The sequence below is a fragment of the Cervus canadensis genome, chromosome 10 (genome assembly GCF_019320065.1).
Source record: "Cervus canadensis isolate Bull #8, Minnesota chromosome 10, ASM1932006v1, whole genome shotgun sequence".
In the NCBI taxonomy this organism is placed as follows: Eukaryota; Metazoa; Chordata; class Mammalia; order Artiodactyla; family Cervidae; genus Cervus; species Cervus canadensis.
Genome location: NC_057395.1, coordinates 34271400 through 34287989, shown reverse-complemented (window position 1 = coordinate 34287989; position 16590 = coordinate 34271400). Strand labels below are relative to the sequence as shown.

Sequence of the window (16590 nt, the reverse complement as noted above, 5' to 3'; positions counted from 1 at the left end):
GTGAGAAATGGTATGTTTCCTGCCATATTAGTAAACAAAGTATGTCACACCTTCATCAGAGATTGCTGCACTCCAGTGAGCTGGTGAGCCCTTAGAGAACTCAGGAAGGAAACAGTATCTGCATCTAGCAGCCATCAGACTGCAGCCACTCCCTACAGTGAGCCCTGAGGAAACTCAGGGTGTGAAAACACAGGATACTGGCTCCAGATAGCTGAGGTGCATATCAAAGGAATGATTTCATTGAGCCAGATTCTTTGATCTTCCCATGCACAGAAAAATGCTGAAGTCTTTTTGAAAGGAGGAATACCTTCCTTTATGAAAGGAGGAATACTTCCATACCCTTAACTTGAGATATCTGGTTTCAATTTACAAAAATCTTTGGATGTTCAGACTACCTGCCCTTTGTTGCAAAACTTCTCTATAAGCTGACCCATCCCTTCACCTCCTTGGAGCAGCTCTTAGGCTTACTTGAGATGCTGTCTTCCAGGCTTGAAGTCCTAAAAATTCCCACTGATAAAAAACTTAACTCTCAGCTTTCAGGTTGTGAATATTTTTTAAGTCCACATTTATTTCGGCCATGCCATGCTGCATGCAGAACGCAAGATCTTAGTTCCCCAACCAGAGGTCAAACCCACACCACCACCCCCCACCCTGCAGGGAAGCATGGAGTCCTACCACTGGACCACCAGGGAAGTCCCTACAGTGGGGTTGAAGATGATAGTTTACCTTGATGAGTCCCCTTCTTGAATTCTGCCTATAGAATGCACTGTTCTGGTCATATCAGTCCAGTTTCTGGCTTCCAAATTTTTTTTCTGTATGAAACATTCTCTTTACTTACTTCTGGGACAATTGTTAGATTCACTAGTCAACCCCAATGGTCCTATTCCAAATATGACCTTCAAGATTGTTTATTTTACTTTTCAGCTCCAGGATATATGTAATCACATATTTTATTTCTGATCAGATTGGCTTTCTATTGATTTTAAGCCTTAAATATTTCTTTTGTTAGTTTATGCCATTTTTACTTGCCTTATTCTCACCCATGAGACAGGATAATCATTATGACTGTCATCTGAAGACATGTAAGTTGTAAGCAAGTCTAATAGAAGGTGACCTTAAAAAACAGGTTTATCTTGCAGAGATTAGAATTTAAGAGGCAAAAATGTAAAATTTCCCAGGTTCAATTCCTTCATAAGATTACAGAGAATGAAAAATGATGATTGGATTAACCATTGGTGTCAGCAAGATCTTCTTCAGGAAAAATGTATCGCAAATTTAGAAACACAATCATAATAATCTTTCTCATTTCACCAGCATGATAGTGCTTTGGCAATTAAAACTTAAATCATTTTTTAAAAAATAGGGTTGTTTCATTAAGCCAAACAGTTCTTTAACTTAATGACAAAGTCAGCTGAAATGTTGGGTTGGCCAAGATGTCGGTACGGGAAAACCCAAGCAAACATTTTGGCCAACCCAATATTTGCTAATGTATAAACAAAATGGCTGGCTATTTAAAAAAACTTTTTGTTCTTCAGTTGGAAGTTTAGGCATCTTCTACAGATGCAAAGCTGGAGCAGAATGAACTGATGATGCCTTTTGGAGAATTAGAAAGGTTTCATTCATTCCACTTAAATTGACTTAAAGAATGTCAGTATTTTCTGAATCTCAAATTATATTTCTTCTGCCTGCTTACTTTTTTTGGATTACACAGAATACTTCTTTAGTCTTTTATGTTGTTATCTATAGTCTTCTCTTTTCACCCTTGATCCTTCCATTTTGTCTTTTTCTCTGTTTTACATTTTTAGTGTTTGGAAAAACAAAACAGAAAAACCACAAAGCTTACCATTTCCACCAAGGATAAATATAAAAACATCCCAGCAGTAACTGTTAAGATCCAGTTTTGAATACATGGATCTGTTGATACTGAGAGGCCAATATACAGTCCTATGAAGGCAGTTAAAGCACTTATAAAATTCATCAAGATGGCAATCTTAACAGGAAGTCCAGAGCTTAGGAGCACAGCAAAGTCTCCTGAAATTTAAGAGAAAAGAAAACAGAATTATCATTTACCCAATGATGCCTTTGTTCAAGACCTGTGCTATTATGAAATCTGTTTTAAATTTCAGCAATTGGGGTTGATTTTATCAGTAAAATTGAATGACTGGTTAAAAAAACACTTTCCTATATTTCTCAAGAATTTATAGCCCAACTTTTTATACTTTAGGAAACTACGTTTCAAAAGTTCTATTCCTTTTACTGTTCCAGGAGGTAGTATATACAGAGAGAAGTGTGACATACTCTTTACTTCCTAATGTCCTATGACATTTTCAACTTAGACAAATGCAAAATAAAGGACTTGCTGCCCTGGGATTTCTAAATCTTTTTAGCTGGAAACTTGCCAGGCAAAATCCCAAGGCAGTAAACATCACATGGGTTTTTCTTTTTCTTTTTCTTTTTTTTAACTTATGCAGGAACTTCTGTGGGGAAAGAGAAAATGATGACTTAATAGGAGATTTTAAAATTAATGCAAAAATTTGTTTGGGAAACACATTTTTCCTTTAGAAAACGTTTTACCGCCTCAGTGACTAGAGAAAAACGACCTTATTCTCTCCACACTTTTCCTCCAAAAGAAGGATGATCTGTTAATCTGAGAGGCTCTATTTCTTAGTTTTGGGGAATTAAGAAGAGGATGAAATTCAATAAAGACACATAATGAAAAAGAATTTTAAAAAGAATGCATATATGTATATAACTGAGTCACTGTGCTGAACAGCAGAAATGAACACAATATTATAAATCAACTGTACTTCAATAATTAAAAAAATAAGAGGCAGCCCAGGGACTCAGTTTTCCTAGTTCTATTGCATAATTAATCTAATGAACAGATCTTAAGACATCTTTGTTGGCCTATCACAGACTGTCATCCACAGATAAAAAACTGGTTTTTATCACAGTAGTCAAAACAAGACCATACATGACTCCCAGACCATAAGTTTTGATGGATTCAGGAAGGACCCTGGATAAACTCCTTAGAGAGGAATAGTCAGTGATGATCAGTGATAGGACTTTGGGCAACAGACACAGAACCCAAGAGGTCAGGGGTGGCCCAAGTGGGCAATATAAACATGACAGTGAGATGAGAAAGGGACTACCAAGAAGGGCCCTCTCTCAAGGGCACACGTGTATCTGGACCAGCCGCTCCTCTTTCTGGACCTGTTTCAGAAATGTCTACTCCATCTCTTCTTGGTTTCTGGGAGGCAGGATTTGAATTACATGGGTTATTAAGATTATCCAGAAAGAGAGTCTTTTGTGCATCTGCTACCACATGCCTGTCATTTCAATGTCACACTTGGCTTTAGACATTTTGTATAAATCAGGTTGATGAAACCATGGTTTGGCTTTAATTTAAATGTTATTTTATCTCATTGGCCTGTTTGCTAACATAATGGATCCAATTCCCCTCTTAATGTTTTCCCCACATTTCATATGCAAATTTGGAAGTTTTTACTGATGTTCTTCAAAAGGAGGTTTCTCTGAAAGTCTCTCTGCTGTAGAGAATTCTCCAGAATCCAAAAAGAGTCACTTCTGGCTCCAAGAAATATAAAGGAGCCTAATTGAATTCTATCTCGAGGTACAGGAATTTTCTTCCTACTTCTCTGCTTTTGATGGTTTAAATAAATTATGAACGGAAAGTATTCATCTTTCAATTAGGTGTTGGAAAAAGAAGCCTAGTAAATCATGGCAAGAAATATATTATGATTTTCTCAACAAGAAGGAGGCAGTGATTCTACTCTCAGACTTACCCATTTCATGGGGAATTTCATGACACAAGATAGCAATAGTCGTGGTCACTCCCGCCTCAGATGAAGAGGAGAAGGCTGCTCCTATTACTAGGCCATCTGCAAAATTATGCAGGCTGTCCCCAACCAGAATCATTATTGCTAGCAAGCTAATGGTTTTGCCTAAAGAATAAAATAAAGGTGTGAGAAGCATTAACAGAGCACAACACAGTTCATGGAATCCTTCAATTACAACCACTTTTCCCTTCCATCCTTGACATTCTTCAATCGCATCAGATTAAGTAACTACTTTGTTTCAGCATTCAAAATAAGTCAGGACTAGAGATGTGATATGGCACTCATGCAGGTATGGTCGCTGCTTTTCTAATGGGTTCAAGTAATTAGGAAATTAACTATATTTGCTCTTCTAACCCCCTACTCAGGTGTGCCAAAAGAAGAAAATAAAAATAATACTGCTATAACTTTCCAAAATACGTTCAATGACATTTCCACATAAATCTTTGTAAAGCATTTTTAAATAATTTAAGACCTTCTGGGCAGAATGTCGTTAAAATAGAGTCTATTTTCCAAAACTGGCCCCTGAATCAGAGTGTTCCTCATGTCAATCTGCTGGAGTCAACTGTCAACCTCCTGCCCCCCTGTGATCACCCCCCTTTCTGGTTGGTGCTAAGAACCCCCCACTGTCCCTTCACCCCCTAAATGTGACTACGATAGAACCACTACTAACACTTGTGATTCCAAAGTTAGCTTTGGAAAAATTACTAAATGTTTTGTCTTTCAGAAAAATAATTCAGCACTAGACCACTCCAGTACTCTTGCCTGGAAAATTCCATGGACGGAGGAGCCTGGTAGGCTGCAGTCCATGGGGTCACTAAGAGTTGGATACGACTGAGCGACTTGACTTTCACTTTTCACTTTCATGCATTGGAGAAGGAAATGGCAACCCACTCCAGTGTTCTTGCCTGGAGAATCCCAGGGATGGGGGAGCCTGGTGGGCTGCCGTCTATGGGGTCGCACAGAGTCGGACATGACTGAAGCGACTTAGTAGCAGCAGCAGCAGACCAACTAGATGCCCAATAAAGTAGAGAGAGACTGTCTTCTTGGGATTCTATTATATCGTATACATTATCTGATTAAGGAGACAACCAAACAAATAAATTGGACCATAATGGATTTAATTAATGAAATAACTAGATCATTAATTGGGCTCAAGTTTTTAACAGACAGAATTTCTGCTTTCAAAAACCTGAAACTGCATATTAGTATTTGGGGTAGAAGCATTAACAAGTACAAAAAGTATTTCAGGGATAAACACATATCATGACAGTGAACTACTTAGGTATACCACTTGATAAGAAGAGTCATTAAAATCAATTGCTGTAGTATAAAAATTAGTTAGTCAGTTGATATAAGTTATGTGACAGGTTTGAGAAGTTGCTATTGTTACTATTAGAACTGCACACAATATTCTAACAACAGGACACCCATAAAAATTAGGAAGAGGTCATTTCATTTCTGTTATTGGACCTGAGGTGGTGGAGGGACTATATTATAATATGATTTGTTATTTTATTGGGGGAATACAATGTAACATTTCATAGCCCATACTGTGAAAAAAGGAACTTCAGTAAACAGCAGATCTAGCCCAGACTATTGGCCAGGGGGTAAGTGCACTGACTGTGTTGTAAAGACATCCCAAGTATTTCACTTCTCAAAATCATTCTTTATTTAGAATCATCTCTGTGAGACTCAATTCTATCGTTCTTGTGGTTTCATAATTCATTTTCTTCCTTCGTAAAAATGAGAAGATTTTAGGCAAAGGTAAGGAAAATACAGAATAAATATCAAATTACTGAATTAGAGAGAGTTCTTATTGTCATTGCCTGGAAGCTCTCTGAACCTAATAATGCAAAGAGGTCACTTGAGCTGTTCCTGCCAGTTTTCAGAAGTAAAGCTCTTCTTTGTGGAAAAAAAAAGCAATTGAAAGTAATGCATTTGACAATGTTGTAGCATACAAATAAATTGTGATTCCCAATTTCTGTGTGTATGCCTACATACAGTTTTGATATTAATAGCATATATTCAGATGGAAAATCTTTACCCAATTTATACTCTGCCAAGAAACTGTCCAGCCTATTTTTGTCGCCTATTATTTTATTATCACTGATGTGGGGTTATAAATGTCAGATCATGACCATGTAACAAGCCACAGGCAAATATACATATTTGCATATAAGCTATAAGGAACACAATGTGCATACTGGTTAAGATAATTGCAACATTATTCACTGGAAGATAAGACAAGCATGCATTGACAAATCAACGTACTCACTATAGAACTATTGATAATATTCAATATTTTTCCTTTCCTTAGGAACCTGGCAGTCATACTGAGTTCCACATTTCTGACTTATCAGAGGTTTTCCATGGTGATACATGGATTGGATATGGTATCATGTTGCTTTTTGTTTATTTAAATCAGACTGTGGATAGACCTTCACATCCTGAGCTCTACCAATGAGGTAATAAAAAACAAGGAATCAAATATTTGAAGCTAATTCAATATGTCCCTGGCAAAAATGGTGGTTGGGCAATCAAATTTGGATTTGTTCACTGTTCATTCTGTATGCCAAGCTTGATATCTGAAGTGGAAAGATATGAGGCCTACAAAACATTTGAATAAGACCATCATTATTCCCTGAGCTAGCAACCAGTCTCTGCTCCTAATTTGACTAGGTGTGGCCTTTCCTCTTCCTTTTTTCCAAAAACAAATACAAAGAAATGTCTCTAATATACCTTCTAAGTGCCAGGCATTCTAAAATTTCTCCTGGAACTAAAGATTCAGGAGTTAAAAATATCACTAGAAATGTCCTGAAAATAGAATCGGAAGAACTATGTAGTTATATATTTTGAATCATAGAAAGAAATTACGGGATTTAAAACATCAAACACATTCCGAATAGTGATTGTTACCATCATGTTCATTGCTCTTCGCATTTAAATCCTCAACCACATTGCAAACTAGGGATAAAGGCCATTCCTAATTTTATTCCCTGGTGCATACACCATCCTAAAACATCCCCAAACATTTCTTGAATGGAGGGATGAACAAATGAATGAATTTGAAAAAAATATAGGAATGCATGCGTGAAAGAATGATCACAAGGAAATTGTTGGTGCACTAGCATTCCTTAGTTCCTCAATGTTGTAGTCCTGGTCAGTGACTTACCCTCTCTAAGGAGGGGTCTCTTAATTTGTATAAAATGGATATTAATTATTACTTCAGTAAAGTGTAAGAGGATTAAATGAGATAATCCATGTCATGTTTTTAGCATTGTGCCTGGCATATAAGGACTCAATAAATAGCTCTTTTTCTTATTAGGTAACTTATTCTGGTAGAATGGGAATAACTCACTATGACTACTTAACATTAAAATATTGAGAAGTATGTTTACAAAAGCATGAGAAAAAGGGAAACAAGTCCAATCCACAATTGGTAAATCAAGTTCAGAAACAGGGGCATTCCTAGAAAGAAAAAGATTGGATGTAAATTATACAAACAAGTGAATTTTAGCATAAGCTGTGAATAATGAGATGGCACTGCTTTGAACTCCACCATGCTAATAACAGTATCATAAAGGAGATAAGACATTTGTGATGAATTATCAGTAGACTGTGATAGAAGACAAGAAACCAATCATGATGCGGAACTTCATGGGAAGTGAAAGGTTCAAATCACCACATAAGCAGGATTTTACAGGAGCCTTGATAACCACGTAAGCATTTATACTAATTTAAGTTTCCAGAGGGCTTCCTAGGTGGCACTAGTGGTAAAGAACCCCTGTGCCAATGCAGGAGACAGGAGACATGGGTTTAATCCCTGGATTAGGAAGATGTCCTGGAGGAGGGCATGGCAACCCACTCCAGTATTCTTGTCTGGAGAATCCCATGGACAGAGGAGCCTGGCGGGCTATAGTCCACAGGGTCGCAAAGATAAGCAATGGGGGAAAACATTTTTAAAGAATGGAGTAAAGTTGATATTAATGGTAGTAGTTTTCAAAGATAGGAATAGAAATGAGCCTTTATTTAAAATTTCATTGTAAAAGCTTTAATAATGAAATACATACTTACCTAATAGGAAATGGATATGGTTTTAACATATTTATTTCAAAGGAGATATAACCTTTTTCTATGGCACTTCCTATATTTGTTTGGATTTTTTAAATTGGTACTCACATTTTCTGTTGGGGGTGTTCAGACTAGGTATAGAAATTTCAGCTGCCTGTGCATCTTCTGGGCCTTCCTATTTTAAATTAAAAAATAAAAGAGGAAAGATAAGCAATAGTCATCATTTTATCGAAAAATGAAACATCTGAGGATTTATGTTGATTATCAGAAGACATTTTGATCCTCTGGAGTATATGAGAATTTCTAAATTTCATAGACAAACATCTAAGGTAGAGCCGAGGCTCTGCAAGCACATTTTTTTTCCACTATCACATTTAGATGAAAATAGCACTCTTACATAGATCAGAGTCTTCCATAGAGAGCTAGAGGCTACCTAGATCATCTGTAATTCACTCTTAAATTATGAAAGCCTTTATGAAAGCCAAAAGCTGTAGGAAAAAATGCTTCTTGACTCTTGACTAAAGTTGACCCTGTTCCTGTATGGCAGATCGTGGATCTAGAATTCATCTTCTGATCTTCAAGTGGATTGTGGAGAAGAAGCCCTTTTAAACCCAATATTTCAATTCATTCATTGTAGCATAAGATGCTGTTACTGTTGTTTTCCAGTCAGTAAAAAAAAATCTTGCTCATTAGTAAAGGAGAGCCACAAACTTACTAAAGTACTACATTTGAAAAGGTCTTTCATCCTTTCACATGGCAGAGAAGTGAGATTTTGAAATTGACTTCTAAGAGTTGAGATGATATGATTTCATTTCAGAGACTGACTCATTTTCAATTTCAGGAAAGTCACTTTCCCTCTCTAGGCCTCAGATTCTTATTCTAGCACGTGAAAAGAATACTTCATATCTGCCTATGGAGCATTTTTAGAAGTATACTCACATTACCCAAAATTGTGGAAACTTTGAGACAAATTTCATGTGAGACAAGCATCTTCTTTAAAAAGTAAAACAGAGAAGGTAAACCTAACATTCAAATGTTAGAATAACAACAGTTATTCAAAAGATGTAATGATAGGCTAATTTTGGAGAAGGATGGCTGAGAAGAGGGGTTCTGAAGGATTAAAGGAGGTAGACAGGACTCTTGCCTGAAATTGGTGGATCTAGAAACAGAAGAAAAATGTGTAGATTTTAAATTATATCATATGAAAAGCCTGATTATAATCAAAAGAGTCTATATTCTAATAAAAGACAGGAGTTCGAATATTTATTCCAGGATTTTTTTCCCTCAAAAAGCTCTATATTGTCACACTCTGTAAAGGAATTTACAGGCAAACATTCTTTGATGAGTGGAAGGATTTGTGAGTTCCTCTCCTTCCTTAAAAAACAGGAAATTGGACCCATCAAACAATCCTAAAAGTTCATGTTATTTCTATCTCTTTTCAGGTTGATCTTGCAGCTTAAAGGACAAAAGAAATGGTGAAATCTCTTATTAGTGAGATAGCACAGTCAAATTGTTCTAAACTTATTACATTAGCATCAGAATTTTGCTTATTTGCATATTGGGGCTCTGGACCCTTCATTCACACAGAAAGAATGAGGTTACCATTAAAGTGATTTAAAAACTAATCTCAGGGAATTCCCTGGCTGTCCAGTGGTTAGGACTCAGCACTTTGATTGCTGGGGCCTGCGTTCAATCTCTAGTCAGGGAATTAAGATCCTGCAAGCTGTTCAGTGCAGCCAAAAACAAAACAAAACAAAAAGTGTGATCTCAACTTGAAGTTATCTTCTTTCAAACCACATGTGACGTATCTAAACACTAAACACAATAAGGCTTTTAAAGCTATTATTTTAAAGAAATGCTTCATGTTCATATCTCTGAATTGGCTGTAACTCTGCAGTCTACTCCCAGACTTGTATTTTGCCAGGTTAATGTCTCAGGAATAGCTTACTTCTCTCCACTCGGGAATCTACCCTTGAACTGTAACGCCCTCCTTCAAGATCAGGGTTATGGGAGGCATGTTTTCTAACTGTGATACATTTTCATTTTTTCCTGTCCCTTTTCTTATGACTTTAAGAACTATAATGAGAATATTGTTTTGAACTTGACTGGAGGGTGTGTTTTATTAAATAATTTATTTTTAGTTGGAAGATAATTGATTTACAATTTTTTGTTGGTTTCTGTCATACATCAACATGAATCAGCCATAGGTATACATATGTCTCCTCCCTTTTGTTTTGAGAATTCACATGGAAGACCTTTGTCGTGAAAAACTCAGTGTAACAAAAGGCACTTAACTATGAGACATCTTCTTAGGCAGAATCACTTCTCTCCTACATCACAAAATGAATGCCCCACTCCTAAACGCTCTAATTCCTTTCTCAACATTTATTTGGCCTCATCTAGTCATGACTAAAGGATTACTCAGAATGGAGAAATCTCAAGGTCAGCTGGTTTATGAAAACTTGTAAACACAGTGATGAAGGATATGTATATTATGTCAATCTGATCCACATGTGTTTCAAAGAGGTGCAGATAGCAGCGACTTGAATCTATGGAAAATGCATTTACCCCTTGAAATTTCAGGTGCTTGACAAAGTTTTCCAAACAGGATTTATCATGATCAAGAATAGGCAAATCAGGAGGGGATTCTACTTATCTAGCCTACTGATTTTCATCTATTTATCAAGGAATAAAAGAAAAAAGGTAATCAAATCAGAAGAATACTTCAGATCAGTAACCTACCAACTGGATAGTTGAAGCAGATTTGCCTCTGCCTGACTGGTCACTTAATTCAGGGTTGAATGCAAGATGGCGGGAATGCGCCACATGCCCGTTAACCAATGACATGTCCTGCTGGATAAGGATGGTTTAAAATTAGTGCTGAAGCCAGAAGAACACAGGTGCAGCCTTTGTCAATTCCATGATTCTATTTAACATTTTGTTTACTGGCCAATGAGGTAGATGACACAAAAAGATTATTGGGAGAATTTCATCAGGATAAATACTTGCTAAATGGAAAAGCACAGGACTGTCCTGAATATCATGCATATTCTCAGTGCTTGAAGAATGCAACCTCAAAAATTTTAGTCATGATTTACAAAGGTTGAAGAGTGGTATTTTTTATATTGTCACTTTTATTTCCCACAAAGTTAAATTATGAGTTCTTTCTGATGGAGAATGATATCCAAAAGGATGATAACTGAAACTGTATTACATCCTATAACTACTAAATTAATATCTCCAGAAAGACTTTCACCAATTAGAGTATATGTAGCTTCTAAAATATTCACATTCCTTTTTTTTACACAATGTCATGCATCTTAAAATTACATTCTTAAAACTCATTTTAAGTTCCCTGACAAGTCCAAGAACAATCTGGGGGAAAAAAAAAAAAGCATAATTTTTGGATATTCAGAATTTACTTCTCAGTTCCATCTGGTTACATTTCTAATTATTACACATAAGTCGATATATTGGCTTTGTAAATTAATTTTCCAGCCCAAGAATGGTAGTCTCTTGTGTGTAAATGGGGATCCTTTAGTATTGTCTTTAGTGCTTAGTTAGATTAGAACTCCTTTTGTGGAGGTTAAACCCCTAAACTTTTAGAGTAAGGGTTGGGATTGAATCTGCCATTCCTAATTCCTGAATTGTTATAGACAGCACTCTAGCTTGACCCCATGCCAAAGAACCACTCTGATTCATTAAAACAGATTTTTTTTTTTTACAGAATTTCATTTAAAATCTATTGTGAAAAGTTTCAAATATACAGAAAAGCTGAAAGAATTATGACGTCAACACTCACTCACTACCTAAATCCTACCATCAACATTTTATACACCTATTTTATCATCCATCTATTTATCTACCATCCTTTACCATCCATAACCCACCCATTTTTGATGCATAAAATAGAAATTTTGAATAAATCTAGGAAAGATAAACAAAAAGTGCTAATATTTTAAAAGACTACTAATGTTTGCCCTAAGACAAGCATTTTACCGCTACGTGAACAGGTAGAAAGTTAGGAAATAAATAGAAAACCATGAAGACTGGAGAATTGCAGGACTTTGTAGGGAGTTTATTTTAGTCTCCTGGAGTTTTTTTGACAGCATTTACCTTTTTGAAACATCCCACAAAACTATTCACCTATTCTCTTATAGGATAATATATATGAGCAAGAAGAAACGAAATCTATGTATTAGCCACACTGCATTTTACATGTCATCATATATATAGAAATTGAGCAAAAACAGGCACTGTAAAAGCAATTACTCAAGCTGAAAAAAAAAAGATTTGCTGCCATTTCCATTCTTGAGTTTCTTGTTTTCACAATTTTAAATGTCATCCCCTAGAGGAGGGCATGGCAACCCACTCCAAAATTCTTGCCTGAAGAATCCCATGAACAGAGGAGCCTGGTGGACTGCAGCCCATAGGGTCGCAAAAGAATCACATACCACTGAAGTGACTTAGCATGCATACATGCAAGATAGAAAAAGGGCTTCCCAGATGGCACTAGTGGTAAAGAACCACCTGCCAATGCAGGAGATAAGAGACGTGGGTTTGATCTCTAGGTTAGGAAGATCCCCTAGAGGAGTGCATGGCAACCCACTCCAGTATTCTTGCCTGGAGAATCCCATGGACAGAGGAGTCTGGCAGGCTACAATCTATAGGGTTGCAAGAAGTTGGACACAACTGAAGCCCCTTAGCACACACACAAGATAGAAAGTGATGTGGTTTTATGAATTTTTCAAAATTTTGTTTGCTTTTTGTTTTGAGTTAGGAAAGATACCCAAAACACAGATTGGTAGCTAGACCTTTAAACCCCCTCATTCTCAAATGTGAAATAGTCTCCTATTTCTAAACTAGCCATGAAGGCCAAAAAACAGATTATAACAAGTATAGTAATGGGCCAGCAACAGATGTTTGAAAAATTAATAATCATGCTTTACAGGGATGCTGTCTGTCAGAATGATCTAAGCATTCTAGAAATCAGAGCCTGATCCCTTAAACAGACAATCTCATGAAGATGCCAATTACTTTTGAACAAGCAGCTCTGAAATAAAAGACAAATATCATGAAGCTCTAAAGCAAAAGATAAATAAAATTTAAAATATACCTCAGCACTTGGTGATACAAGAAGAATAAAACATTTTTCTATTAAGAAAAATCCATGGATGCCTCCAATTAATCCCAACAGTTTCCAAATATGCCCTTTGTTTTCATAGAAATGTCCAAACTCTGAGGTTTCCTGCATATGTAAGCCAAGAATCTAAAAAGAAGAGACAGACATAAATTTTGATGACCTAAATGTAAATGACTAGGTCCATTGTTGAATACGTTCAATTTCCATTTTGGGGAACCCCATGACAACACCTGAAATCATTCACAGACAGTTTACTTCTAGAGGTATGAATCCTTCCACTATATGATTTACTCAGGGTCAAATAAGATGGGAGAAAAGAAAACAGAGCTTTGAATAACCTCTGCCAATGAGTAGACTAAAGCCTAAGCTTATCTCAGCAAGTGTGGCTTAAATTTTCATACATTCTCAGTCCTTCAGCTGAATGTTTTTCAGTTCAATCTGTCCCTATTTGCACAACAATGTTCTATAACAAATCAATGTTTTTTAATATCCAGAACAAATATAAAGATATTTCATCCAGGGTTTATTCTCCCCATGCCTCATAGCAATTAAAGCTGTTAATCAGTGTTCAAATAAGTAAGAAATCCACCTGAAAGGTTTTTTCCATTGAGTATGCCCAGCAATATTGTCAGCTCCTTGGGACATAAAAGGATACCAGAAAAGCATCAGGAATTTTCCTTGAGTTGACTCATCCCATTGGTTGACTCATCCCACTGGTTGACCTCATGACTTCTTATGAGCAAGTAAATTATAATGTATCATATTCCCTTCATAGGAGAAGACAGTTTGGGAAACAATTCAGCAGTCTCCACATTTAGGATGTTACTGATCATTATATTTAAAAAAGAATTTATCTGTGTATATGTTCATATCAATGTGTACAGATATTTATGTATATATACATGTATGTACATGTGTGAGTATATGTGTAGATCTCTGTGTACACATCAAGTGTATGGACATCACTAAAGACAAACAAATGTTAGCCCACTTTTTTTAAAAAGAATTTTTTTTTAAGGTGGACCATTTTTTAAATTGAGTTTGTTACAATGTTGCTTCTGTTTTATGTTTTGGTTTTTTGCCCATGAGATATGTGGAATCTTAGCTTGCCAACTAGGGATCAAACCCTCACCCCCTGCACTGAAAGTGAAGTCTTAACCACTGGACTGCCAGAGAAGTTTCCACATTTTCCTTTGGTAAAGACATTGAAGGACACTCCCCTAATATTTGTAATTACCATTATTTCACAAAACAAGGACACTGTAATGTCACAAAAGAAACAGGAAAACCTCATAATTTCAGAATAAAATGTAGATCTTAAAGTAGAATCAACATAGCTAGTTAAAAGAGGAAATGATGCCAGTGGGATTTTTCTCATTTCTATGCAGACCTTTAAACACTTGCCTTGGATCACGTTCAGGAACCACTGATTTTTCTAGCTTTCTGCCACACTGGTACTGTGTCTGTCTTCCTCTTCTGGATAACTCTGTCCTCTCTTTCTTCAAGTAAAGCAACTGCCTCCTAAGCAAAGCAACTGCCTTCTCAGCTACGTTTTCCTCTGTAATATATCTCCGTAGGGCCAGTTGACTGTCCCACCCAACCCATACCCAATCCTGCTGCCTTGGGCTCTGGGCTTTCCCACTGAGGGAGACCGGGGCAGTCTTAAGATCCTGTTGCTACTTCCCAGGATCCTGGGCTGTGAAGAGCTCTGCACCCACTACAGTGACATAGAAACAGGCTTTGGCCACTGCCTCAAGTAAATAAACCCTGAAATATTTCCAGAAAATTAGATTACCAGGGAGATTAAAACTAATAATGTTTTGTTTCATATCTACAATGCTCACTTTGCAATTTTCAGAGCATCTAATAATTTTTGAGCCTCTAACCAACAAGAGGGACCCTGGAGGAAAATGCCAGAGGCCTGTGGAAAGTTTTACTATCTCAGGTTTTGTGAGAGGAGGGGGAATCATTTGCTCATCATGATCCATCATGAGAGATCTCAGAAGGAATGGATAGCCTCATCTGAAGACCCTTTTCCCTGAACTCTTGCATCTCAGGTCCTAACCCTTCCATTTCTGACAAATAAAGAGCCTCCAAAGACTTCAACAAAGAGCCAGCTGCTGGAGCTTGCCTGTTTCTTAAAGGGTGGAGAATCTACCTGTCAATGCAGGAGACATGGGTTTGATCCCTGGGTTGGAAATATATGCTGGAGAAGGACATGGTAACCCACTTCAGTATTCTTGTCTGGGAAATCCCAAGGACAGAGGACCTGGTGGGCTACAGTCCACGGGGTTGCAAAAGAGTTGGACACAACCTAGTGACTAAACAAACAACAAAAACAGACACTAATAGTTGGGCAAGAGAGAGAAATTCATTTTGATGGTTCAGATGAAGAGAGCTTTAATGATGGTGCCATGACAGAGGTGTGGGCAGGGTCAAGGGTATGAATGAGGGGTAATGAGACACCCCAGAGACTAGCAACCCCAGGAAACCATTACCACTTTTAAGGCTGAAAGGGCAAAGGGCAAAGGTTGGAAATGATGTTACCAAACTCCAATGGCGGAGGAGCTAGGGACCCATGGGAGCTGTAACATTGCAGGTAATGAGCTGCTTCTAGAGACAGTGTCAGAGGGAGGGAGCAAGGAAGAAGTACCCCTGCCATTCTCTCCTCCCACCTTGGCCTTTCTGTGGTGTCCCCGCTGGGGAACCCAAACAACAATCCAACCTGCATGGAGCTGAGGGGATACAGTCTTCTGGGGCAGAACACACAGCGGACAAGAGCAGAGAATCGATCTGATGAGGTTGGGGGCCAGCAGAGAAAAACTAGTATATATTACAGCCCATTCATTTTTATTTACAGATACTCACCTTTCATGAATTTTCCTTAATAGTGACAGGGACAGAATAAAGGGATAAAGTAGGTGACTATATAGTTAATTATACAACAGGGGATTGAAAGTAGAAAAAAATATGGGAGACCCTCATAAGTTAATGATTACTCAAGAGAGCAGGTTTGCTTAACCACAAAACCAAGCAGACTTGTTTAGCAACAAAAGAATGCAACAGAAGCACAAGACATGCCCCAAATCAATAAAACAGTGGTGGCATGAGACCCATACCCTGCTTGGTGAGCTCAATAAATTAATGATCCTTAGGACATAAAATTCAGTAATTTATGGACCTAGCTTGAGCACGTAGGGACAAGAAAACTCTCTTGCCCAAGCTGTAGGAGGAGCTGATGATGGAAGCAAGACGTCTACTCAAGGGAAATTTCTTCTCCCCCTCCCTCTTATCCTTTGATTATAAAACAGTAGCCCAGTAAGTTCTTAGGGCATGGCACCCCCTTGTAAGCCTCACAAGTGTCCTATTCTAATAAACCACATTTTATCTATGACTTTGCCTCTTGCTGAATTCTCTTCTGCGCTGAGACATAGAGGACTCTGGTACCAAAGCTCTTTGGAGCCCTGGAAATGACACCCAATGATTTCAATAGGAATTTGTATCTGATCACTTATTTTT

At 37.3% G+C, this 16590-nt stretch overlaps 1 protein-coding gene across 3 annotated transcripts in view; it reads right to left on the bottom strand.

The window, feature by feature from the left end:
- SLC39A12 (solute carrier family 39 member 12) overlaps window positions 1-16590 on the bottom strand; it is a 95565-nt gene that overhangs the window by 40809 nt on the left and 38166 nt on the right. For 2 of the 3 annotated variants that reach the window (XM_043480361.1, XM_043480359.1), the window contains exons 8-12: window positions 13045-13197; window positions 10671-10781; window positions 8037-8103; window positions 3804-3962; window positions 1844-2031 (exon numbers count right to left, since the gene is read on the bottom strand). In XM_043480361.1, the coding sequence (XP_043336296.1) occupies window positions 1844-2031; window positions 3804-3962; window positions 8037-8103; window positions 10671-10781; window positions 13045-13197 (678 nt within the window). The remainder of the gene's footprint in view (window positions 1-1843; window positions 2032-3803; window positions 3963-8036; window positions 8104-10670; window positions 10782-13044; window positions 13198-16590) is intronic. The other variant, XM_043480360.1, reaches the window with a different exon arrangement.